Source organism: Haliotis rufescens, unplaced genomic scaffold (genome assembly GCF_023055435.1).
Source record: "Haliotis rufescens isolate VD_foot unplaced genomic scaffold, xgHalRufe1.0.p SCAF_10, whole genome shotgun sequence".
NCBI classification, from domain to species: Eukaryota; Metazoa; Mollusca; class Gastropoda; order Lepetellida; family Haliotidae; genus Haliotis; species Haliotis rufescens.
Window position 1 is genome coordinate 44,260,272 of NW_025963780.1, and position 25,610 is coordinate 44,285,881.

General features: G+C 41.6%; 2 protein-coding genes across 3 annotated transcripts in view; one reads left to right on the forward strand and one right to left on the reverse strand.

Annotated features, from left to right (window-relative positions):
• LOC124120912 (integrin beta-PS-like) overlaps positions 1-9,636 on the forward strand; it is a 49,703-nt gene extending 40,067 nt beyond the window's left edge. For both annotated transcript variants that reach the window (XM_048391272.1, XM_048391277.1), the window contains exons 21-23: positions 454-567; positions 1,086-1,252; positions 1,698-9,636. In XM_048391272.1, the coding sequence (XP_048247229.1) occupies positions 454-567; positions 1,086-1,252; positions 1,698-1,766 (350 nt within the window). In that variant the 3' untranslated portion in view covers positions 1,767-9,636. The remainder of the gene's footprint in view (positions 1-453; positions 568-1,085; positions 1,253-1,697) is intronic.
• Positions 9,637-16,847: 7,211 nt separating this feature from the next.
• LOC124120915 (integrin alpha-4-like) overlaps positions 16,848-25,610 on the reverse strand; it is a 46,246-nt gene continuing 37,483 nt past the window's right edge. Inside the window, exons 18-21 of the mRNA XM_048391283.1 lie at positions 25,336-25,455; positions 21,203-21,295; positions 19,590-19,706; positions 16,848-17,138 (exon numbers count right to left, since the gene is read on the reverse strand). Coding sequence (XP_048247240.1) covers positions 16,947-17,138; positions 19,590-19,706; positions 21,203-21,295; positions 25,336-25,455 — 522 coding nt within the window. The 3' untranslated portion in view covers positions 16,848-16,946. The remainder of the gene's footprint in view (positions 17,139-19,589; positions 19,707-21,202; positions 21,296-25,335; positions 25,456-25,610) is intronic.

The window sequence follows — 25,610 nt, forward strand, 5'->3', positions numbered from 1 at the left end:
CTGATGATGTTTAGGTTGATGTTGATGGTGTTAAGGCTGCTGCTGATGTTTAGCTTGATGTTGATTGTGTTAAGGCTGATGATGATGTTTAGGTTGATGTTGATGATGTTAAGGCTTATGATGTTTAGGTTGATGTTGATGGTGTTAAGACTGATGATATTTTGGTTGATGTTGATGGTGTTAAGGCTTATGATGTTAGGTTGATGTTGATGGTGTTAAAGGTGATGATGATGTTTAGGTTTAGGTTGATGTTGATGATGTTAAGGCTTATGATGTTTAGGTTGATGTTGATGGTGTTAAGGCTGATGATGTTTAGGTTGATGTTGATGAGATTGATGTTGTGGTTGACTCCACATCCAAGTGAACTACAGTGCAGTGGCACTATTTTTAGATTGGTGTTGATGTTGATGTTAAGGCTGATCATGCTGATCCTGATGTTTACTGTTGATACAGAGTCGGATGGTGTGCGGAAGTGCCAGTATCGAGATGAGGATGAATGCCACTTTTATTTCACATATGAATACGACTCAGACGGAGAACTACACATTAAAGTCCAGAGAACTAAAGGTCAGTACAGAAATTAGGGATGTGGAAACAAAGTAAGGGTTTAACTCTCTTTTCAACAAAATGAGTAATTGCTTTAAATAATTGGAAGGGACAAGGGTCTTATCATATTTATATCTCTTTGTTTCATGGCAATTGAAATATTACTGAACTGTAATGGCTCACTTTAACACACAAACAAACAAACAAGCAAACAAACAAACAGGGATTTTATAAAAGTGGTTGATTCCATGCCATCCTACTGTGATGGGAACACACAAACAAACAAACAAAAACAACAACAACAAACAAACAAACTAATCCTGAACATTTGGACTGTTGTTCATGGTGTCAATCACTGGATTGTCTGGTTCAGACTGGAGTATTTACCAGCCACCACCACATAGCTGGAATATTGCAACGTGAAAACGACCACAAGCAAACATATCAAGGAAAAACACTTGAAGCAAGAAACAATTATTTCATCATCACATATTATATGTGGGTTATCTCCCTTCATGGGCTCAATCTCTTTGTTTCAGTGTGCCCCGAGTCGGTGAATGTATTAGCTATTGTCGGTGGCGTTGTGGGAGGTATTGTTGCTGTGGGTCTCGCTCTGCTCTTGATATGGAAAATGTTGACAATCATTCATGATCGGAGAGAATTTGCCAAGTTTGAGAAGGAGCGACAGAATGCCAAGTGGGACACAGTAAGTCCTGCCAAGATAGCCATGTTCTGTCTTCAATGTACCAATGCATTATCTCTCCATTCTCCCATGAATTTGGAAAGCACTCTATTGGTCAATCAGAGGTATCAAATCACAATGAACCCCCTCTGATTGAAACAGCTGATTTGAGGACTGCATCACTGCAGAAGCGAATATTTTTGGAATAGTACTTCTTTTACAGTCATTGTCGTAGGCATATTTAAATAACGCCTCCCCTCGTCTCTCCCCCCCCCCCCCTCCCCTCCCCGAGTGCCTTGACATACATGTAGTGATGAATGCTGGAAAGTCTATTTTGTCCACATTCCTGATTTTACAGGATCAGCAGATATATTCCCAAGTAATAACAAATAAAATGCCTTTTTGATCCTTTATATATAAAAGTACCTGAAATAGACAATGTATATATTGCTGATTTTACGTGTTTCAGGGCGAGAATCCTATCTACAAGCAAGCAACATCAACTTTCAAGAACCCAATGTATGGTGGACGACAATGATCACTGCCGATGTGTTAATTACTTCAAACATCTTCCTGCAGGCACTGGCGGCCATCTTTGTTTTCCATCAAGGCATCAAGCAGACAAAATTTTGTCTGTGCTTTCTGAGGACGTCAGTTGTAATAACTGATTGTGAATGATTACATCTTTTAGACCTCTTTGATGTTAGAACTGGTTCATGGAAGGAAATATATCTCTGGTAACCAGTGTGCAATTATTAGTGGGCAAGATTATTCATTGATGGATCGAAAGAAAATTTGAGTCACTATATACAAATCACAAAACCATATGTATGTTACTGATGAAACCTTACAGAAACATGTGTTAATTTATTGTTTTGTTGCCATGACAGCCTTTATTCCATCAGTTGTCATGGATATAGAGTTCTATGATGAGTGCCTTTTAGGGAGATGAGGATTGAATTTCTCCACACAAAACTGGACTTCATAAATACCATGGTAGATATAGCGGCAGGTTATGTAGACATCAGGGCAGAGTGGTGACATGTAGGCTAGGCTGCTTTGATATCAGGGTAGAACACACTGGTAGACGAGTGGACCACTTTGATGTCTGGGTAGAACACATTGGTAGACGAGTGGCCACTTTGATATCAGGGTAGAACACACTGGTAGACGAGTGGACCACTTTGATGTCAGGGTAGAACACATTGATAGTAGAGTGGCCACTTTGATATCAGGGTAGAACACATTGGTAGAAGAGTGGGCCACTTTGATATCAGGGTAGAACACATTGATAGAAGAGTGGGCCACTTTGATATCAAGGTAGAACACATTGGTAGAAGAGTGGGCCACTTTGATATCAGGGTAGAACACATTGATAGAAGAGTGGGCCACTTTGATATCAAGGTAGAACACATTGGTAGAAGAGTGGGCCACTTTGATATCAGGGTAGAACGCATTGAGATGTCAAGGTAGGACTTTTGGTATCAGGGTAAAAGAGTCTTAAAATTGAAAGGTCTGTCTAATACGTCAGTGTCTCAGATGCATTTTGTTTTGAGTAAAACATTCCCAACAATGTCAGTTTTAAATAATGTGTTTTGATTAATTCAAAGAAAAAATGATTCCATCGATTGATGTCAAAATAATGATTTCCTCTAGAGAAGGACATGGTTATTATGGAGTCCTATTTTGAGTGCAAATATACACATGAAAGTCCAGTAGCATTAGCGTGTAGAAATCTTCATCTTCCAGTCAAGTTGTCCACATTGTAAATACTATGTTCATCATGTCTTGTGTCCATGGCAACCATTTGTCATATACAATGCAGTGGGGTGTGATACGATACATATCAAAAACTGGCTTGAAAAATGAAATTTCCTTCTACGGCCAAATAATGTAACACTACTTGTGCTTATATCTTTTGTATGGATGCAGAATTTCATGATAAGAACTCATAGTGGGGGGCAACACATGGTGGCTCTAGTTCTGGGTGATACCTATTCAGTACAAGAGTGCACCCCCTGTGTACCCCTCTGAAACTACCAGTTGGATGCATGTGTTGTATCTGCCGCTGTTGTGTTGTTACCATGGTCACATGGTCACATGACATGCTGGAGGAAGGCGTTATTGTATATATTGACCATTTTGTTGTACCATGTAGCGCTATCTGTCTCCTTGCTGTTTATATATATATATATACTGATCTCTTTCTTCAGGAAATCCTGTTTAATCAAAATTTATTGCCATTGTAGCTAGTCATGTTTATATCTGTCTTTTGCAAAAATATACACTCAGTCCCATATTTATATATCATCTATGCTGCGTATGATTTGTTTCATATTTTCAACAACGGTGGATGTGATCAATAGTCAAAAACAAAACGTGTTCACCACAGGCAAAGTGATTCATTCTATGACAAATATGACCTTTCACTGTTTAGAGTGACACTGCAATGTTTGGCCTGAAAGCTATTGTAGACAAGAAGACTACTGTGGATAATTCACAGTATTGTGTTGTCACTATGACCAGTAAGTTTTAATCAAAGCAGTCAGCTCACTGTGTCAAGGTGCATTTTCAAACAGGAGTCTTGTTTAGTGCCATTCTAGGAGTTGATGAGTAGACATGAAAGGATACAACTTTATGGAGAACAAGCAGTTTGTTCCAAAGGGATATTTTGATGGAGATCCTTTCACTGTTCTCAAGCAGGACTTTTTCCAGCTTTAGAACGGTATAAGAATCTTCACTGAAACATCACAAACAGGATTAGTGTCAATGCTCTCAGAGAAGGAACATGGCATGACAGGCTTATATCTGGAGTGGAGTCACCCTTTAAATGTAAATTTGATCTTGTATTAGATCATGCAGTGCCTCTTGAAATGCATTCACATGTTTATCTAGTCAAACTTTAACAACAATGTGATCATTGAATGCCTTTTTTCAGAACTGCCATGCAGTTATATTTTTTAGATAGTTTTGCTTTTTCCTGTTCTACTGTCACAAGAACAAGTTTCTTTCATTAATTTATTCCTGCTTGTTATATTGTGTACAGGGGGCACGTGTAGCGTGTACAGGGGGCACGTGTAGCGTGTTCAGTACGCCATTAGCTTGTATTACCTCCTTGGGAGGCCATAGAGACCAAAGTCACAGAGCAGTCATAGGGCTTCCAGACTGGCATGGCCTTCCCCTATGCTTGCATTTCCCCAACTTACAAGGAAAACATTGTGTTATTCACAAATACTGAAGGTATGTTGTACATTAGAGCACAATGTGCTGAATCTGTGAATCTATTTATGCAGAAACAGTGGAGGAAATTAGACTTGAAATGAAATTCCAGTCACAAACTGGTTCGAATGCATATTATTTTCATTTTCATCAAGAAATTCATATTGTTTTGGTAAAATTTAGTTAAGATGATAATCTGGTCCACACTGTTTTTAGAGACAATTTTTTATGAAATGAAAGTATACATGATGGGAACTGTTGGAAAAGGGTTTTGAAGTGTTGGTATCATTTAGATAATTAATCATTTTCCGACACTCAGTGTAAAGAACTAATAATTATTAGTGTTTACTATACTGAGTAAAACAAGTTAGGGATCATGAATAAATTTGGGGACATTTTTTGGAAATGAATTTTCATATATTCATGATCCCTAACTACTTTTGACCAGTATATATATGGATGAAGAGTTATTTTAAAGTCCGGTACGTCCAATCTGTTCCTTGTGTTTACCCTGGTTTGGTTGTCAAAGATAGATGATATCTGTAGATCTATGTGGTTGTGACTTGTTATGTTGGCTCCTTCAGGACCAGACATTCATATGTGCTTCTTCTTAAGTGTTTTTTGCAGTAACCAAAGATTCCAAGTATTATTTTAATTTGTAGGTCACAAAGTTTTAAAGTTATTTGAACATGTGCCAATTAGACAAAGTGAACCAGAGTTCTAGTCCCAGTGCTTATTTGAATGTCTATGACACTTTAATAAAATGATTGCACCTTCTGATACCCCCGGATTAGAGCAACGGGAACCTGTGTGGTCGTCATGCCGTGACCAAATGTGTCGGGTGGTCAGGCTTGGTGACTTGGCTGCTTGCATTACATTGTACTTTGATGGCGTGGATCATTGCTCACAGTGTCGATCACTGGATTGTCTGGTCCAGACTTGATTATTTACAGACCTCTGGAATATTCCTGAGTGCAGCGTTAATCAACAAATACCTAAATCTAGTCCATCTTTTTCAATTGGTTGGTCACAATGGGATAATTTTCTTCCAAAGTTGAAACATTTAAACAAATACTGCCAGTATACATTTGATTAACATCATATTGATTGGTCAAATCTACCCCTGGTTCACCTGACACGACCTTCTCTTAAAGTTTCCTCAGATCTTATCGTATCAGAGTGCGAGATCTGACATGAACACCTATATGCTTGTCAATGTGCATCAGTGCTTGATTCTGTAACCCTTTAGCCAATATATGTTTTTGATATACAGCAAATAATTGCTTTTGATTGATGTTGTAAGGTGAATAGTATGTAAGCTAATGAGGCAAATATGGCAACGAAACATTGTCTACAGCATTATTTTAATAATTTTATGATTCAAATTCAATATTTCAAGTGCTTTCCTCAACACCCATCTTTTGGTCCTACCTCGCAGAGTTTGACATCCTCGAATCTCATTTTTCATATGTACAGTGTCTGGTGGGCCATACTTGACAAGACTTGTGTCATACGACCTTGAGCAATCCAACCATGGGGTTGCTATATTTGCAATGTGTTTTACCTCTCTTCATTTGTTAAACTGTTTGGTTGTCAAAGAGAATGTCTCTTTTAATATCTATATGTGGTGTGAGTGAGTTGTGTGGCCCATGGTATATCTGCACACATTACCTTATTCAACATAATAAACATGTATGGCATCACATCTTGCCTTGGGTATGCACCTTTTTTTAAATTAACTAATCAACTGAATTTTACTAAGTAAAGCTTTTTGATATTTCAAAAAAACATAATTAATATTTATTATAAGATAATACAGGCAGAAAGGAAATTAGTATTTGTTATCACATGAAGGGAGTTTTATATATCCCAGCATGGTTATTATGTTGTACACGGTATGTGGGCATTGGCTAGGATACCTCGGGAATCACTATATGCCTAATCATGCACTATAGTGCTAAAGTTTGTTCACTTAAACACAAATATTGCTCTATTGCCAAGAAAAGCAACACTTGAACAAAAATGTACTTATATCTCATATAGTAACCAAGTAGACGACCCTACCTTGATATTAATTATAGCATTTAATACATACTTTTTCTTTCAGTGTATTTGCTAAACTGTGGTTACTTGTGCTGCTCTTGGCCTGAATTTTGTTTAAGAAGGCAGGGTCTATTTACTTAATAATCAAAGTACCAGTGTGTAGCCATGCATATTTGGCATATTTTGTATTTTTGTATGTCATGTCGATATAGCTTGCTATACAAGAGGGGGTCACAAGCTGAGTCAGCAAGGTTATGCTGTATCTGTATATGAGGGTATTCACAGGGCACCTGTCATCCCAAGACTGCCTGAATATTCTGCGTTGGAAGTAGCTAGGCTGAAACTATGCAATTGAACTACGAACTGTTGCAGGCTGCTGAAGTGCCTGGTGCAAGTGCTGCTTATCCACTTCTGTCATGGTCATGCTTGTTGTAAATACCTGTAAACCCACGCAGAGAAACGGTTTTGATTTCATTATCCTGTATCTTATCCTAACTGATGTATTTTTGAATATTTTCATGTTTTGTTGATAAACACAGACCTATAGTAATAATTCTTTGGATTATTATGATTATCAAATATTGTTTTAAAATCCTTGTAAAACTTTGCTTATCCAAAGTATAACCATTTTATTATGAATAAGATTTTTTTCACTTTCAAAAAGGTAAATTTTCTGAATAGATTTGGTCATGCAACAGTTTGTTTTTATCTTTGATACAAGTAGTGTGTGGAAGGTTTATTTAATTACCCTAACCATGGAAACAAATCCTACATACCAAACACGCAGCATACACAAAAGCATAATTGTGTAGTAATATGTATTATAATTTGTTATACATTGAAGGCATTTTACATACTTACTGAGGTAGTTAGTTGATTGTATCTTGACAGTTGTGTATTTGTGAGACTGTTTATCAAATAGTATCTACATGTACTTTGGAATGAAAACATTAGATATGTACATAACATTATCATTATGATGTAAAAATATGTTCATATAGATAGCAACGTTTTATCTTGTATTGACAATTTAGCTGCTACTAATTCATATTTATAACTGAAAACACAATCGTATAATATTACAATAATGATCCGTGTAAGGTCACAACAAATTTCATGCTTGTTTTCCAGATTTGTTTGAGTAAACTGAGAAACTTTTCCTGAAAAAAATAATAGTCTTGGTTCTCAGGCACCGCCCGCTTCCTCCTTACATCCATCGCATGTTTCGTTTTTATTTTCCATTTTCAAAAAAAATTTAAAAAAATCTTTAAATCACACGACCCCGGCAGTGAAATGCTGCAATACTTAAGAACAACATGATTTTACCAAAAATTGTAAACAAAAGGTTAGTTACATACTAGCTTGAACAACTCCCAAAATCACCCTCGCGCACTATATTTTCAAAAGCCATTGCCTGAGAACCAATTCTTTTATTTTCTTAAGCCTCAGCGTAATGGAGAGAGGAAACAATTTTGTTTCGGGCATATTTTGATTGTGGTTCTGGTGTGTAGTTATTCTTGAACAGAAATATAGACTTTGTGGTGAAAGAGAATGGAGAATCATTACTACCCTAAAATGATCTAAAAAATATTAATGGTGCTTTCCCGATTTATTAACATTTAGTTTGATTTACCGGTACACATTTCTTCTTAAACCATGACACCATAAGGTCGGTTGTTTAAATGAAAACTAAAAGTATATTTGAAACCATTTTAAAATGATTTGGTGTTGGGTGTACACAAAGCAAGTATTTGAAAGTAGAGAAGTTACTTCCCTTTTTCACCCTTTTTGAAGGTTGGCGTTACACTCAATTTGAAATTGTATTAAAAAAATAAAGAAGACTATCATGAATTTTATTCAGAATTTGCCTGTTATTGTCAGTGGATCTGTAAACGAAGTTATCACAACATTAAAGATAAGCAATCCTGATGTCTCGAGATGAAAATGATGCTGAATAATGTCTGCAGAATTCAACACAAGCCGAATTTAGTAGCTGAACGTGTATTAATAGACCATGGGCAACAGACATTAATATATCATTTTTAAAGTAGTTTTTCAACAGCCAATAACCAACTCCCAAGAACAGTATAGAAAAATTCTTTTGCATATTGTGTAGAAGCAAGTCACATTGCATGAAATATGAATATTGAACACTTCAAAGAACATGATTCTTTACTTGAATGACTACTTAATTTGTGTTATTTAGAAATGATTCGTCAATCCTGATAATAATCTTTAGAACTTTTAGCTCATTCTAATAAGTTTGTGTCAGTTCTTGAATAATGAAAATTGTACCCCTTCAATTGTTTTAAGAAGAATGATATAATAACAGAACAGTTCAATGTCTTCTTCCAATATTCATGTGTTAATAATATTTTGGATGTTACTGTGTTTGAACAGAGACATCTTCCTACCCAGTTACTTGTGAGACCACTTAAACTCGGAAGTACTTGAAGGTGTCTCATTTGTAATGTTGCATGAAGGCTAAAAAAACCCAACAAATTTGGTTCTAAGGCCCTGCCGACATCATCATTAAATCGCTGCACGTTTCATTTTTATTTCCATTTAAAAAAATATTTCAAAAATCCTTAAAAATTCCATGTCCAACGGAAGTCAAATACAGTATACCAGTATTTTACTCCTGAAGAACTACATTTATGTTGGGAGGCCCTTTCCTAGGTTGATTGTACACAACTGTTTATTTGGTGACACAACTGTTTATTTTTGGTTACACACTGGTTTGAACAACCAAAAAAAAAAAAAAAAAACACTGCCTACATTTTCAAAAGCCATGGCCTGAGAACCAATTCTTTTATTTTTTAAGCCTAAGATATAAATGTATAATGTTTTCTTATGTTAATGTAAAGATGTTAGGATCAAATACCTTCTGTCCTTTTATGCATATATGGACATTCAAAAAAAATATTTAAGAAGAATAAATTGTTACATGGATTGCATGAGACAATAAGTTAATTTGATTTCAATTTTTGTCGTTTGTTAGTCTTCAATTAACAAGTTGGCAAGAGTTTCTTTGAGACTGACGAATGAAGGGTGTGTCTAAGTCGACAGCTGTCCGATTATATTCTATCATTTCTGATCCACATTCAATAGCCTTTCTGAAATAAACTTGAACAATTTTATAAACATTCCCTGGTTTGTTGTTCTTGAGTGATCTCAACTGTCATAAATGTTATGTTAAAGTAGTTGAGTTATCATATCAGCACTTGTATTGTTTTGTGGATCCCCGAGAAGATCTGGGGTGGTATAGGTCACTTCAGATCCGTGAAGATCTGAGGTGGAATAGGTCACTTCAGACCCGTGAAAATCTGGGGTGGAATAGGTCACTTCAGCCCGGTGAAGATCCGGGGTGGAATAGGTCACTTCAGACCCATCAATTCTGGGGTGGAATAGGTCACTTCAGACCCGTGAAGATCCGGGGTGGAATAGGTCACTTCAGACCCATGAATTCTTGGGTAGAATAGGTCACTTCAGACCCATGAATTCTGGGGTGGAATAGGTCACTTCAGACCCGTAAAGCTCGGGGTGGAATAGGTCATTTCAGACCAATGAATTCATGGGTGGAATAGGTCACTTCAGACCTATGAATTCTGGGGTGGAATAGGTCACTTCAGACCCATGAAGATCTGGGGTGGAATAAATCACTTCAGACCCGTTAAGATCAGGGGTGGAATATGTCATTTCAGACTCGTGAAGATCCGGGGTGGAATAGGTCATTTCAGACCCATGAATTCTGGGTTGGAATAGGTCACTTCAGACCCATGAAGATCTGGGGTAGAATAGGTCCCTTCAGATCCATGAAGATCTGGGGTGGAATAGGGCACTTCAGATCCATGAAAATCTGGGGTGGAATAGGTCACTTCAGACCCGTGAAAATCTGGGGTGGAATAGGTCACTTCAGCCCGGTGAAGATCCGGGGTGGAATAGGTCACTTCAGCCCGGTGAAGATCCGGGGTGGAATATGTCACTTCAGACCCGCGAGGATCAGGGGCTGGAATGGGTTACTTCAGACCCGTGAAGGTCTAGGGTGGAATAGGTCACTTCAGACCGGTGAAGATCTGGGGTGGAATATGTCACTTAAGACCCGTGAGGATCGGGGGCTGGAATGGGTTACTTCAGACCCGTGAAGGTCTAGGGTGGAATAGGTCACTTCAGAACCATGAAGATCTGGGGTGGAATAGGTCACTTCAGCCCGGTGAAGATCCGGGGTGGAATATGTCACTTCAGACCCGTGAGGATCGGGGGCTGGAATGGGTTACTTCAGACCCGTGAAGGTCTAGGGTGGAATAGGTCACTTCAGACCCATGAAGATCTGGGTTGGAATGGGTCACTTCAGACCGGTGAAGATCTGGGGTGGAATGTGTCACTTTAGACCCGTGAAGATCTGGGATGGAATAGGGGGGGGGGGGGGGGGGGGGGGTGCTGGAGCTGGAATAGGACTTCCAACCCATGCTTGCCGTAAGAGACGACTATGCTTGTCGTAAGAGGCGACTAACGGGAACGGGTGGTCAGGTTCGCAGACTTGGTTAATGCATGTCATCGTATCCCAATTGCGTGGATCGATGCTCATGATGTCAATCACTGGATTATTGCAGAGTGGGACGTTGAACAAAAAACAAACAAACAGTTGAATAGTATTTTCACTACTATCTTGCCTTTTATGACCACCGGATTCAGTTACGACAGAAATAACCGAGACTGTGTATTCATAGTGCAATGCCATTCTGGTAAGACTTATCTTAGCATACACTAAGATGGCTGTTATGCTTAGGTCGTCTTGTGGATCAGGCGCTGGACCTGATACGTGTTTGCAGATCCAAATTGTATAGGATATAATCATAATAGTTCCTGTGTATGAATACTGTTTGGTTGAAGAGACTTGTCACACAGGGTTCTGTGTATGACTAATACTTGATTGAAAATGCTTATCATACTGGTTTCTGTGTATGAATAATACTTGGTTGTGGATGCTACTCACAATAGTTTCTGTGTATCAATAATACTTGGTTGTGGATGCTTGTCACACTTGTTTCTGTGTATGATTAATACTTGGTTGTGGATGCTTGTCACACTGGTTTCTGTGTATGATTAATACTTGGTTCAACATGTACACACTGGTTTCTGGATGAGGTGATATCCTGGCCTGGACACCCATCGAGGAGCGTAGTGTGTTCGTGCCCGTGTAGTACTGACGATGTATTCACGGGCGATCGAGGAGCGTAGTGTGTTTGTACCCGTGCAGTACTGACGATGTATTCACGGGCGATGGAGGAGCGTAGTGTGTTTGTACCCATGCTGTACTGACGATGTATTCACGGGTGATGGGAGAGTTTGTTGTGTTTGTACCCGTGCAGTACTGACGAAGTATTCACGGGCGATGGAGGAGTGTGTTGTGTTTGTACCCGTGCGGTACTGACGATGTATTCAGGGGTGATGGAGGAGCGTAGTGTGTTTGTACCCGTGCACTACTGACGATGTATTCACAGGCGATGGAGGAGCGTAGTGTGTTTGTACCCGTGCAGTACTGACGATGTATTCAGGGGTGATGGAGGAGCGTATTGTGTTTGTACCCGTGCAGTACTGACGATGTATTCACGGGCGATGGAGGAGCGTGGTGTGTTTGTACCCGTGCAGTACTGACGATGTATTCACGGGCGATGGAGGAGCGTAGTGTGTTTGTACCCGTGCAGTACTGACGATGTATTCACGGGAGAGTGTGTTGTGTTTGTACCCGTGCAGTACTGACGATGTATTCACGGGTGATGGAGGAGTGTGTTGTGTTTGTACCCGTGCGGTACTGACGATGTATTCACGGGCGATGGAGGAGTGTGGTGTGTTTGTACCCGTGCAGTACTGACGATGTATTCAGGGGTGATGGAGGAGCGTAGTGTGTTTGTACCCGTGCAGTACTGACGATGTATTCACAGGCGATGGAGGAGCGTAGTGTGTTTGTACCCGTGCAGTACTGACGATGTATTCAGGGGTGATGGAGGAGCGTAGTGTGTTTGTACCCGTGCAGTACTGACGATGTATTCACGGGCGATGGAGGAGCGTGGTGTGTTTGTACCCGTGCAGTACTGACGATGTATTCACGGGCGATGGAGGAGCGTAGTGTGTTTGTACCCGTGCAGTACTGACGATGTATTCACGGGAGAGTGTGTTGTGTTTGTACCCGTGCAGTACTGACGATGTATTCACGGGTGATGGAGGAGTGTGTTGTGTTTGTACCCGTGCGGTACTGACGATGTATTCACGGGCGATGGAGGAGCGTAGTGTGTTTGTACCCGTGCAGTACTGACGATGTATTCAGGGGTGATGGAGGAGTGTGTTGTGTTTGTACCCGTGCGGTACTGACGATGTATTCACGGGTGATGGAGGAGCGTATTGTGTTTGTACCCGTGCAGTACTGACGATGTATTCACGGGTGATGGAGGAGTGTGTTGTGTTTGTACCCGTGCGGTACTGACGATGTATTCAGGGTTGATGGAGGAGTGTGGTGTGTTTGTACCCGTGCAGTACTGACGAAGTATTCACGGGTGATGGGAGAGTGTGTTGTGTTTGTACCCGTGCAGTACTGACGAAGTATTCAGGGGTGATGGAGGAGTGTGGTGTGTTTGTACCCGTGCAGTACTGACGATGTATTCAGGGTTGATGGAGGAGTGTGGTGTGTTTGTACCCGTGCAGTACTGACGAAGTATTCACGGGTGATGGAGGAGTGTGTTGTGTTTGTACCCGTGCAGTACTGACGAAGTATTCACGGGTGATGGAGGAGTGTGTTGTGTTTGTACCCGTGCAGTACTGACGAAGTATTCACGGGTGATGGAGGAGCGTAGTGTGTTTGTACCCGTGCAGTACTGACGAAGTATTCACGGGTGATGGAGGAGCGTAGTGTGTTTGTACCCGTGCAGTACTGACGATGTATTCACGGGTGATGGAGGAGTGTGGTGTGTTTGTACCCGTGCAGTACTGACGATGTATTCACGGGCGATGGAGGAGCGTAGTGTGTTTGTACCCGTGCAGTACTGACGATGTATTCACGGGAGAGTGTGTTGTGTTTGTACCCGTGCAGTACTGACGATGTATTCACGGGTGATGGAGGAGTGTGTTGTGTTTGTACCCGTGCGGTACTGACGATGTATTCACGGGCGATGGAGGAGTGTGGTGTGTTTGTACCCGTGCAGTACTGACGATGTATTCAGGGGTGATGGAGGAGCGTTGTGTGTTTGTACCCGTGCAGTACTGACGATGTATTCACAGGCGATGGAGGAGCGTAGTGTGTTTGTACCCGTGCAGTACTGACGATGTATTCAGGGGTGATGGAGGAGCGTAGTGTGTTTGTACCCGTGCAGTACTGACGAAGTATTCACGGGCGATGGAGGAGCGTAGTGTGTTTGTACCCGTGCAGTACTGACGATGTATTCACGGGAGAGTGTGTTGTGTTTGTACCCGTGCAGTACTGACGATGTATTCACGGGTGATGGAGGAGTGTGTTGTGTTTGTACCCGTGCGGTACTGACGATGTATTCACGGGCGATGGAGGAGCGTAGTGTGTTTGTACCCGTGCAGTACTGACGATGTATTCAGGGGTGATGGAGGAGTGTGTTGTGTTTGTACCCGTGCGGTACTGACGATGTATTCACGGGTGATGGAGGAGCGTATTGTGTTTGTACCCGTGCAGTACTGACGACGTATTCACGGGTGATGGAGGAGTGTGTTGTGTTTGTACCCGTGCGGTACTGACGATGTATTCAGGGTTGATGGAGGAGTGTGGTGTGTTTGTACCCGTGCAGTACTGACGAAGTATTCAGGGGTGATGGAGGAGTGTGGTGTGTTTGTACCCGTGCAGTACTGACGATGTATTCAGGGTTGATGGAGGAGTGTGGTGTGTTTGTACCCGTGCAGTACTGACGAAGTATTCACGGGTGATGGAGGAGTGTGTTGTGTTTGTACCCGTGCAGTACTGACGAAGTATTCACGGGTGATGGAGGAGTGTGTTGTGTTTGTACCCGTGCAGTACTGACGAAGTATTCACGGGTGATGGAGGAGCGTAGTGTGTTTGTACCCGTGCAGTACTGACGAAGTATTCACGGGTGATGGAGGAGCGTAGTGTGTTTGTACCCGTGCAGTACTGACGATGTATTCACGGGTGATGGAGGAGTGTGGTGTGTTTGTACCCGTGCAGTACTGACGATGTATTCACGTAGATGGAGGAGCGTCGTGTGTTTGTACCCGTGCAGTACTGACGAAGTATTCACGGGAGAGTGTGTTGTGTTTGTACCCGTTTAGTACTGACGATGTATTCACGGGTGATGGAGGAGTGTGTTGTGTTTGTACCCGTGCAGTACTGACGATGTATTCACAGGAGATGGAGGAGCGTAGTGTGTTTGTACCCGTTTAGTACTGACGATGTATTCAGGGTTGATGGAGGAGTGTGTTGTGTTTGTACCCGTGCAGTACTGACGATGTATTCACGGGTGATGGAGGAGCGTAGTGTGTTTGTACCCGTGCTCTATTGAGGATGAGACTGATGTTGGGAAACGCATGGGTTGATGCCGATACCCGTTATCAGTATTGATGTTGCTGAAGATGTTTGTTCTACAGCCGTTGGTTGGTCTGATGCTGGCGGGATTGAGGCTGCATCACTTATGCAGTCTGATTAGCCTGCCCACATGAATATTTACTGCACATGAACATTATATATATATATTGACAAATATTTAATCTGTGACATGTACTGGTAGAGAAAACACATTGAGTGAGTGAGTATGGTTTTACGCCGCTTTTAGCAATATTCCAGCAATATCACGGCGGGGGACACCAGAAATGGGCTCCACACATTGTACCCATGTCGAGAATCGAACCCGGGTCTTCGGCGGGACGAGCGAACGTTTTAACCACTAGGCTACCCGACCGCTCAAAACTACGTTGTAATAAAAATCCATACACAAATAATCTCTGTTGTAAGTTTGTTTGTTTGTTTGTTGTTTATCGCCGCAGTATTCCCGCTATATGACGTCGGTCTGTAAATAATCGAGTCTGGACCAGACAATCAAGTGATTGACATCATGACAATCGATCCACGCAATTGGGACACGATGACATGCATCAACCAAGTCAGCGAGCCTGACCACCCGATTCCGATAGTCGCCTCTTACGACAAGCATAGTCGCCTTTTATGGCAAGCATGGGTTGCTGAAGACCTATTCTACCCCGGATCTTCACAGGTTTTCTGTTGTAAGTATAGTGAATGATATTTATATTTATCAAAAAGGATACAGCCATCTCTGAATAGAGCACCTTACGTTATTTACAAGGATGAAGCTAAATTTAGACATGAATTTATGTAAACCTGTGTAAAAGTAGATATATATTTACTTGAATGCATGTACACTTAGACATAAATTCCTGGGATTGTATGCTTGGTCCTGTTAGCGGCATGTGTGCCTTTGTTTTGGCTTGTAAATGTAATGTTTACAATTGATAAGCCTTGGACAGACCTGATTTGCAAGTAAGTAGAGGCGTACATTTCTTTTATTTTATCTTAAGTGAGTGAGTTGGGTTTAACGCCGCTTTTAACAGTATTCAAGTATATCACGGCGTGTCAGCTTAATGCCCGAAGTGACGCAGGTCTCAGACGTTTACCACTTCGGTGAAACCCACGAGCGCGGGTATGGTGCTGACAAACCCAGAAACATAATCGGGGCGAACCGGGATTCAAACCCACAATCATAGATTTCTGGCGGGCCCAAGGGATGCAACTCTGCACAGCGAATCGCGGTGCCTTAGACGACTGGGCCACCCCTGCCCCCATTGTATCTTGAGCTCCACGTTGTGTTAATAACCATAGACTATGACCACGTTTAGTCAGGACTGGGAAGTTTGTTCGAGGCAGGTTAGACCGCCTCCGTGGCCTAGTGGTAGAGCGTCCGCCCGGAGAGCGAAAAGTCCGGTGTTTGATCCCCGGCCACACCATACCAAAAGACGTAAAAAGATGGTTCTTGTTGTTACCCTGTCTTGCGCTCGACATTAAGGGGCTAAAACAAGGACTGGTCGGCTCGGAGTCAGAATACTGTGTTTGAGTGGGGTATTCATGTTAAACTGTGGCATGGTATCTCAGTTTGCTAGCACTATAAATCGGCATCAGTCCGGACTAGTACAAGCAGCCACACACACACACGTGCATGCACGTCGCTATATAAGTGCATAAATCTTGGACGCGACGTTAAACCCCATTTTCATCTCACCTCGAGGCAGGTTATCTTGGGGTCACTGCTTGATAAGAATATATGGTTTTTTTCACAAAGGAGACATTCAATAGTTCAATGTATTGCAACACAGATACCCAGGATTAAGTTTATTTTTGTATGTGTAAAAACAGAGGCAAAGTAATTGCTTTCCATTATTTTTTATAATTTCTTTTTAAAACATCAAGTCTTCTCTATGACGGCTCGGCTCCCTTTTCCTCCATGGCGGACTCCCCGGGGACTTCGCTGGACTCCCCTCGGCCGTTACTGGATTCTCCTGGAGCTTTGCTGTTTCGTGGACCACGTGACTGGTTTCTCCCGTAGTAACCGCTCTCTCGCTTCCATTTCTGTATTTTGCCTTTCTTCTCCCGCTTGAAAAATCCGCACTGGAAACATGTGTTTGATATGTGGATTTCAAGGGACAAACACATGATGTTAAGGTGCATAACATGCACTTAAAGGGAGTGTGTATTGATACGGCAGTTGTGTTCACACCTTATTCTTATGGAAAGACAAATGGAACGAATGGTTTGTTGTCTGTTGATTGTCTGTTGGTTGTCTAATATCGTTAAATGTTTGTTGAATTGCTGAAACCTGTTTTTATGTTGGTAAGTCTCACTGATCACATATATATATTTGTTTCTTGCTGATTTGATAAATTTTTCATATTGTTCTAGTTTATTGACTGTTTGCAAAGCGGCCCTTAGCAACATGACGTCACAGAACTGTAAGAAATAAATCGAGATGACGTCATTTCAACCTCTAATTACATGTGACGTCGGAACAGAAGTGAATACAACATGGTATAAACGGAGACAATAAAACACATTTGCATTTGCTTCAAACAAAATGGTGACGCCGACGATCTGATCGATAATCAAGATCTATATTGTCATAAAACAGGGCTAATCAAATCATTTGCGCAAATGATTATAAACATGAAAGGATTTGGGAAATATCTATCGACGCCAAGTTGACGGTACACATGCTTTGCAAATCCTGCAGTCGATCGAAATCTGCGCATTGAAATCCATGTTGTTTACGAACCGGATGTCTTGTTCATTGCGCGATTTTGATTGGACGATGCATAGACTCTTTAGTCCAGCCAGCATGTGACTCCAGAATTCCATCAATGAACCAAGTTCGGCAAGGGTGAAAAGTAGACTTTTACAGACAGTTAACGCCCTTTTCCCGGGAAGATGCCTTCAAAACAGCTATTACATTTTACCACCTACCTTCCAAACAGCTACAATACCGTACAATATACCTTCCATAAAACTACAACATTGTATCTTGTTTAATCAAAAAAGCTACAACATTGCACAATATATCCTAAAACTGTTATAACATTGTACGATGTATCCCCAAATAGCTACAACATTGTTCATCGTTTACAAAACAAAAACATCCTTGTAATATACTTAGATAATAAACAGTGAATACTTATTGTGCGGTATACCCAAAACAGCTGCAAAAAAATGTGAAATATATCCCCCAAAACAGCTCCAACAATGCGAAATATATACCACAAAACAGCTCCAACAATGTGAAATATATACCCCAAAACAGCTGCAACAATGTGAAATATATACCCCCAAAACAGCTCCAACAATGTGAAATATATACCCCAAAACAGCTCAAACAATGTGAAATATATACCCCCAAAACAGCTCCAACAATGTGAAATATATACCCCAAAACAGCTGCAGCAATGTGAAATATATTCCCCAAAACAGCTCCAACAATGTGAAAGATATACCCCAAAACAGCTGCAGCAATGTGAAATATATTCCCCAAAACAGCTCCAACAATGTGAAAGATATACCTCAAAACAGCTCCAACAATGTAAAATATATACCCCCAAAACAGCTCCAACAATGTGAAATATATACCCCAAAACAGCTGCAGCAATGTGAAATATATTCCCCAAAACAGCTGCAACAATGTGAAAGATATACCCCAAAACAGCTGCAGCAATGTGAAATATATTCCCCAAAACAGCTCCAACAATGTGAAAGATATACCTCAAAACAGCTCCAACAATGTAAAATATATACCCCCAAAACAGCTCCAACAATGTGAAATATATACCCCAAAACAGCTGCAGCAATGTGAAATATATTCCCCAAAACAGCTCCAACAATGTGAAAGATATACCTCAAAACAGCTCCAACAATGTGAAATATATACCCCAAAACAGCTCCAACAATGTGAAATATATACCCCAAAACAGCTGCAGCAATGTGAAATATATTCCCCAAAACAGCTCCAACAATGTGAAAGATATACCTCAAAACAGCTCCAACAATGTGAAATATATACCCCCAAAACAGCTCCAACAATGTGAAATATATACCCCAAACAGCTGCAGCAATTTGAAATATATACCCCAAAACAGCTCCAACAATGTGAAAGATATACCCCAAAACAGCTCCAACAATGTGAAATGTATACCTCAAAACAGCTCCAACAATTTGAAAAATATACAATGTACCCCAAAACAGCTGTAACATTTACGTTCCAGACAACAGCAATATTGCAGATGCTACCTCCCGCGTAGCTTTATCATTGTACGATGTACTTTCAAGACAACTACAACTTGGAACAATATAACTTTTAAGATAACAACACTGTTGAACAATGTACAGTTCAGACAACTACAAAGTTGTTCAATTTTCCTTTCAAGATAACTACAACGTTCTACAATTTACAGACACATACAGCAACTTTTAAAGTTGAACTATATATAGCTGTCGGTCCACCAAGACACCCATCCACCCAGACAAGTACACCATTGGACAATTCAGACCCTTTACCCTTTCCCTCGGTGCAGTTACCTTCCAGAGAACGATGAAGATGATGATGAGGATGATGATAGCGGCAAGGACGCTGCCAATGATGATCCAGATGTTGACTTTGCCGGGTGGATTATCGGGGTAGATGGGCGTCATTATCTGCAAATGAAAGGAGGATTGTGTTTGATCACCGTGGCCACTTCATTGTTGTTGTTGTTATTATTTTGGGTCAATATAACGATTAACCATCCTCTACAGAACGGAGACTCAGGGTGTCGAGGATATCACCCGTCTTACCTTCGTCTCGTCAGCTTGTCCCCAGGGGTAGAGTAGGGGGTGACCAGGCCAGGATATCACCCATCTTACCTTCGTCTCCACAGCTTGTCCCCAGGGGTAGAGTAGGGGGTGACCAGGATATCACCCGTCTTACCTTCGTCTCCACAGCTTGTCCCCAGGGGTAGAGTAGGGGGTGTCCAGGCCAGGATATCACCCGTCTTACCTTCGTCTCCACAGCTTGTCCCCAGGGGTAGAGTAGGGGGTGACCAGGACAGGATATCACCCATCTTACCTTCGTCTCCACAGCTTGTCCCCAGAGGTAGAGTAGGGGGTGACCAGGACATCATCCGTCTTACCTTCGTCTCCACAGCTTGTCCCCAGGGGTAGAGTAGGGGGTGTCCAGGCCAGGATATCACCCGTCTTACCTTCGTCTCCACAGCTTGTCCCCAGGGGTAGAGTAGGGGGTGACCAGGACAGGATATCACCCATCTTACCTTCGTCTCCACAGCTTGTCCCCAGGGGTAGAGTAGGGGGTGTCCAGGCCAGGATATCACCCGTCTTACCTTCGTCTCCACAGCTTGTCCCCAGGGGTAGAGTAGGGGGTGACCAGGACAGGATATCATCCATCTTACCTTCGTCTCCACAGCTTGTCCCAAGGGGTAGAGTAGGGGGTGACCAGGACAGGATATCACCCATCTTACCTTCGTCTCCACAGCTTGTCCCCAGGGGTAGAGTAGGGGGTGACCAGGCCAGGATATCACGCGTCTTACCTTCGTCTCCACAGCTTGTCTCCAGGGGTAGAGTAGGGGGTGACCAGGCCAGGATATCACCCGTCTTACCTTCGTCTCCACAGCTTGTCCCCAGGGGTAGAGTAGGGGGTGACCAGGACAGGATATCACCCATCTTACCTTCGTCTCAACAGCTTGTCCCCAGGGGTAGAGTAGGGGGTGACCAGGACAGGATATCACCCATCTTACCTTCGTCTCCACAGCTTGTCCCCAGGGGTAGAGTAGGGGGTGACCAGGCCAGGATATCACCCGTCTTACCTTCGTCTCCACAGCTTGTCCCCAGGGGTAGAGTAGGGGGTGACCAGGCCAGGATATCACTCGTCTTACCTTCGTCTCCACAGCTTGACCCCAGGGGTAGAGTAGGGGGTGACCAGGTCAGTATATCACCCGTCTTACCTTCGTCTCCACAGCTTGTCCCCAGGGGTAGAGTAGGGGGTGACCAGGACAGGATATCACCCATCTTAACTTCGTCTCCACAGCTTGTCCCCAGGGGTAGAGTAGGGGGTGGCCAGGATATCACCGTCTTACCTTCGTCTCCACAGCTTGTCCCCAGGGGTAGAGTAGGGGGTGTCCAGGATATCACCGTCTTACCTTCGTCTCGACAGCTTGTCCCCAGGGGTAGAGTAGGGGGTGTTCAGGCTGTTTCACGGTGGCTTCAGTGTAGTACCTCAGGAAGTCAACGCGCTGGAGTAAATATGTACATTGTAGCATTTGGTAAACAGACAAGGAAAGGCCGCCACCATATTCATATTCTGGTTGGGTTGGGGTGGGTGGGGAAATACTTATGCTTCAGACTGTTGAATAGAAACGAACATGCCTGCCACAAATATTACATTGCTGCAAGTTGTTTTTTCTAAAAAATGATTTTCAGACTGATAGTATTTAATTAAATAAAGTTCAGGTTTGTAAAGGAAACAAAAGAATTGATAGGCAGAGCTGAACATGTATTTCAAAGTGTTATTATACAATGTATTTCCTCCAAACTATAACTATAAATATTTTTATGATTGCTGCACCTTTGAGAAAAAGTAAAAAGGGAAGTCAGCCAATTAGTCCGGTTTTGACAGGTTCTGCTGTAACATCTAACTACCTATTATACGATCTGGTTTATAGGAGGGTATAGATATTATTAGCCGAGCGTGCTTCCGTACCGTAAATATCATACGTGAGGAATATAAAAATGCATGTGCCAGCCTTTTGCGTGTCATATTCACTGTACGGAAACACGGGAGGGTAATAATCACTTATCATCTAATGTCATTCAAAAAAATATTTCATGTTTAAGATGTATATTTACTTCAAGAAGTAACTTTTCCCGAAGACCTGGTATCATCTCTATGTGATAGTGATTCATGAACACATGCCCGTTGTGTTCGGAAACGAACTATGTACTCTGCTTTTAGCAGATATTTCATGTGATTATAGAAATGGGTTTTGTCGCTTTTATTAATTAATTAATTCAGGTAAATAAAGTGACATAACCCTTTTCATATCCAATAGAAATGTCTTCATAAAGCAGAGTCGATTGTACAACTCCGACTATATCATGAGCGTGTGTTCATGAATCACTATCAAATAGTAATGATACCAGGTGTTCGCGAAAAGGTGAGCGTATCCTACACATGCAAATGCAAGTCAGTTGTGCACCTAAACAAACATGCGAACATATGGTACAAGTCAAAATAGGGAATTGCATCGGACATAATGTAACAGGGATTTATTTAGTTAAGTTATGTCGTGTACATAAATGTATAATTAATCATTTTAATCTTATTTCAGGTTTTAGTGATCCAGCAGACGACGATTGGTTTATATATATACAAGTTGAAATTAGTTGTCAGTCCGTCTGTCTCTTGCTTTTATGTTTACTGCACATTTCTGTGTCACAGGGCTGGTCACATTTTGGTTATAAGGGTATTTGGGTTGGTCTATTTTCATGTCATTGTCTTTGGTGTTTTAACAATAGCCCAGGCCAAGCTTCTCACTTGATTGGTCCTGTTTTCAAATATACATGTCATCCGCCATGTTACTAACCAGTCACACTATCACTGAATGAGGATTGTACACCTGCTTGATGTTTTGCACAACTCAAAGGTTAGTTAGTATACATTTTAGTTGTTATATAAATTGTAAATTAAAGTATAATATAAATCATATATAAAATAGGTATAAATATGTTCATGATCAACCTAGTGTAAGTATATACACAATCTACCATTTAACCTGTATGAATGTGAGTATGGTTTGTTTTCTATGTTTAATCTGGTCAATATGCTGGCTAGAAATTATTGTTTTGTAACTGTTTACTGTATGGTGTAATATTGATATATCATGAATCCTGTATTGTTGATAAAATTGTAGACTTTCATTGTGGTGGTCACTATTATGTATATATGTTTCACTTAGTATAATGGTAGCCCTTGATCAATGTATTATCCCTTATATAGGTTTACTATACGAGTTGGCTGTCGGGCTACTTGGTGCGTGGACACACTCCCGTGTCACCCACAGGGTAGGTTTCTTTGTACAGACTCTATGGTCTGTTTCATTATTAGGCCATGCTATTTTTTATAGTCTTCATGTCAACAGATACTTTGTTCATCACATGTAAACATGTAATCATATAAAGTCATTTGTGTAATGTATTACTGTGTAATACCTGTATATGATGATATATATGCGCATTTATGTACTTAGTTCATAAGGATGATAAGTTGACCACGTGTGATTTTAAATCGAGTATATTGTTTATTTTTATTATTATTACAGAGTGCCTTCTTCCACTACGCTGGAATAAACAGATTGTACCTCACAACCCGTAGCCTGTGGTTTATGTAATAACACCCTAACACCACTATATCATGGCTGCAACAATAATTTGTGTCACACTTTGCGTCAAATTTGGAAATGTCCTCAACATGTCGACCATAAAACTCATTGAAAGCTTCACTGAGGCCTTGAATGTTGTAACCTTGATCAAACAACTTCTGAGCAAGAGTCGTATGACGCTCTTTGAAATCTTGGTAAAAGAGCATGCTCGATTGTATCTCTAAAGTTGTGAAATGTAAACACCAAAGGCTGGAGCTGCTGGAATATTGCTCGACATGAAGGGGAAATAACTATTGGAAAGGTGAAGTCATCCCCCTTGTCATGCAGTCTTGTAGAGAGTGTTTTGTCACCCTGAATCTTTATGCATAGATCTAAATATGAAACAGATGAGGCGGTCTCACTGGTTTCCTTTATTTCTAGATCACAAAGAAACGGCGTATGAATACAATACTGCAGTGAACCGCCCCATTTTTCATATAGTACGCACTTATTTGCAGCTGTGATTGTCTACAGAAACACCCGCACATCGGCAATCGCCTTCCTAAACTTACTGGCAACGAATAATCAGCCACTGTCTCGAGGTATGCAGCTTTAACGCACATCCTGCTCGGTGGCTTTATTTGCATATTCATGAGATCATCCTACCAAGTTTATCGAACTGGCTTATCGCATCGATAACAATATCAATTATAATGAGTGAGTGAGTATGGTTTTACGCTGCTTTTAGCAATATTCCAGCAATATCACGGCGGGGGACACCGGAAAAAGGGCTTCACACATTGTACCCATGTGGGGAATCGAACCCGGGTCTTCGGCGTGAGGGGCACGGGTGGCCCAGTCGTCTAAGGCGCCGCGATTCGCTGTGCAGAGTTGCGTCCCTTGGGCACGCCAGAAACCTGTGACTGTGGGTTCGAATCCCGGTTCGCCCCGATTATGTTTGTCAGTACCATACCCGTGCTCGTGGGTTTCACCGAAGTGGTAAACGTCAGAGACCTGCATCACTTCGGGCTTTCCTCCCACATTAAGCTGACACGCCGTGATGTAACTGTAATACTGTTGAAAGCGGTTTAACGCCGCTTTGAACTGTATTAAAGTTTTGTCACAGGGTGTCACCTTGGAGGAAAGCCCACAGTGATGAAATCTTAAACGTAGGCACGTTGGTGAAACCCACTGACAAACCTAGACCCAAAGAGCGACTCCAGGATTGGAACCATGACCATAGGTTCCTGGTGTATCCAAGGGACGCAACTCTGCACAGCGAATTGTGGCTCCTCGGAGGTTCTTCTACATCAATTCAGAATCAGCCTTCAGCACAGACTGACTCATCTGGCAGCTGTGATTGGATGATCGTGTTGTAGAATTTCATGTTGTTTCAATGTACATCCACCCAGTAATAAAAACTGACCATGTTCTTTGTATATGTAGCGCAGTCTTTTTTAACATAATGACTTATGCTGAATGTGACCACAGATATTTTCAAGCAAGTTACATTTGGTGCGGAACTGGGGGTGGTGTGCTTAGCTTCCTGTACTGGGAAAATGAACTGTCTAAAGTCAGTTTTTACTACTGCTGAAGGTCATACAGTGCACCCACGTACAGGTAATAGCTGTTAAATGCTGTTATTTTTTAAAAGGAAATATAACGTTACTATAGAAGTCTATGGGAAATAGGGATGCCGGGATGATAGTAGTGTAGCTGCTGATGAGGGTCGAGAGTGAAGAGGATGCAGTCTACATTTCCGGTGGGCGGTGTCGATTCATCTGCATGACTCACCCTTAACTAAAGTTCGGTGTAGGTTGACAAGGAAGGTCGTCTCTAAAATACTTTCACCAACACCAAAGTCTGTGATCAACGACATTTAGAATACAAACCAAATGTGAGACGAAATGACCTACGTCATAAAATGGCAGTTTGCGTCCCGGGATCCAGACGGTGATGTTGACGATGGCACTACCCCCGGGGCTGAGGTGATGAAGGGGACACGAGTACTTAACACACTTGAAGTCGGCACAGTCCTGTCAAGCAATCAACCACAGCAGCCTTCATTTAGTAACCTCATTGTAGGCATTTTAAAGATAAGAAGCAACACATGTGTTTAGATAACGGTTCTAAGCAAGTACGCTGATATTCAGTTCCAAGTGAATGGGGGTTTACACCGTACTTAGCAACA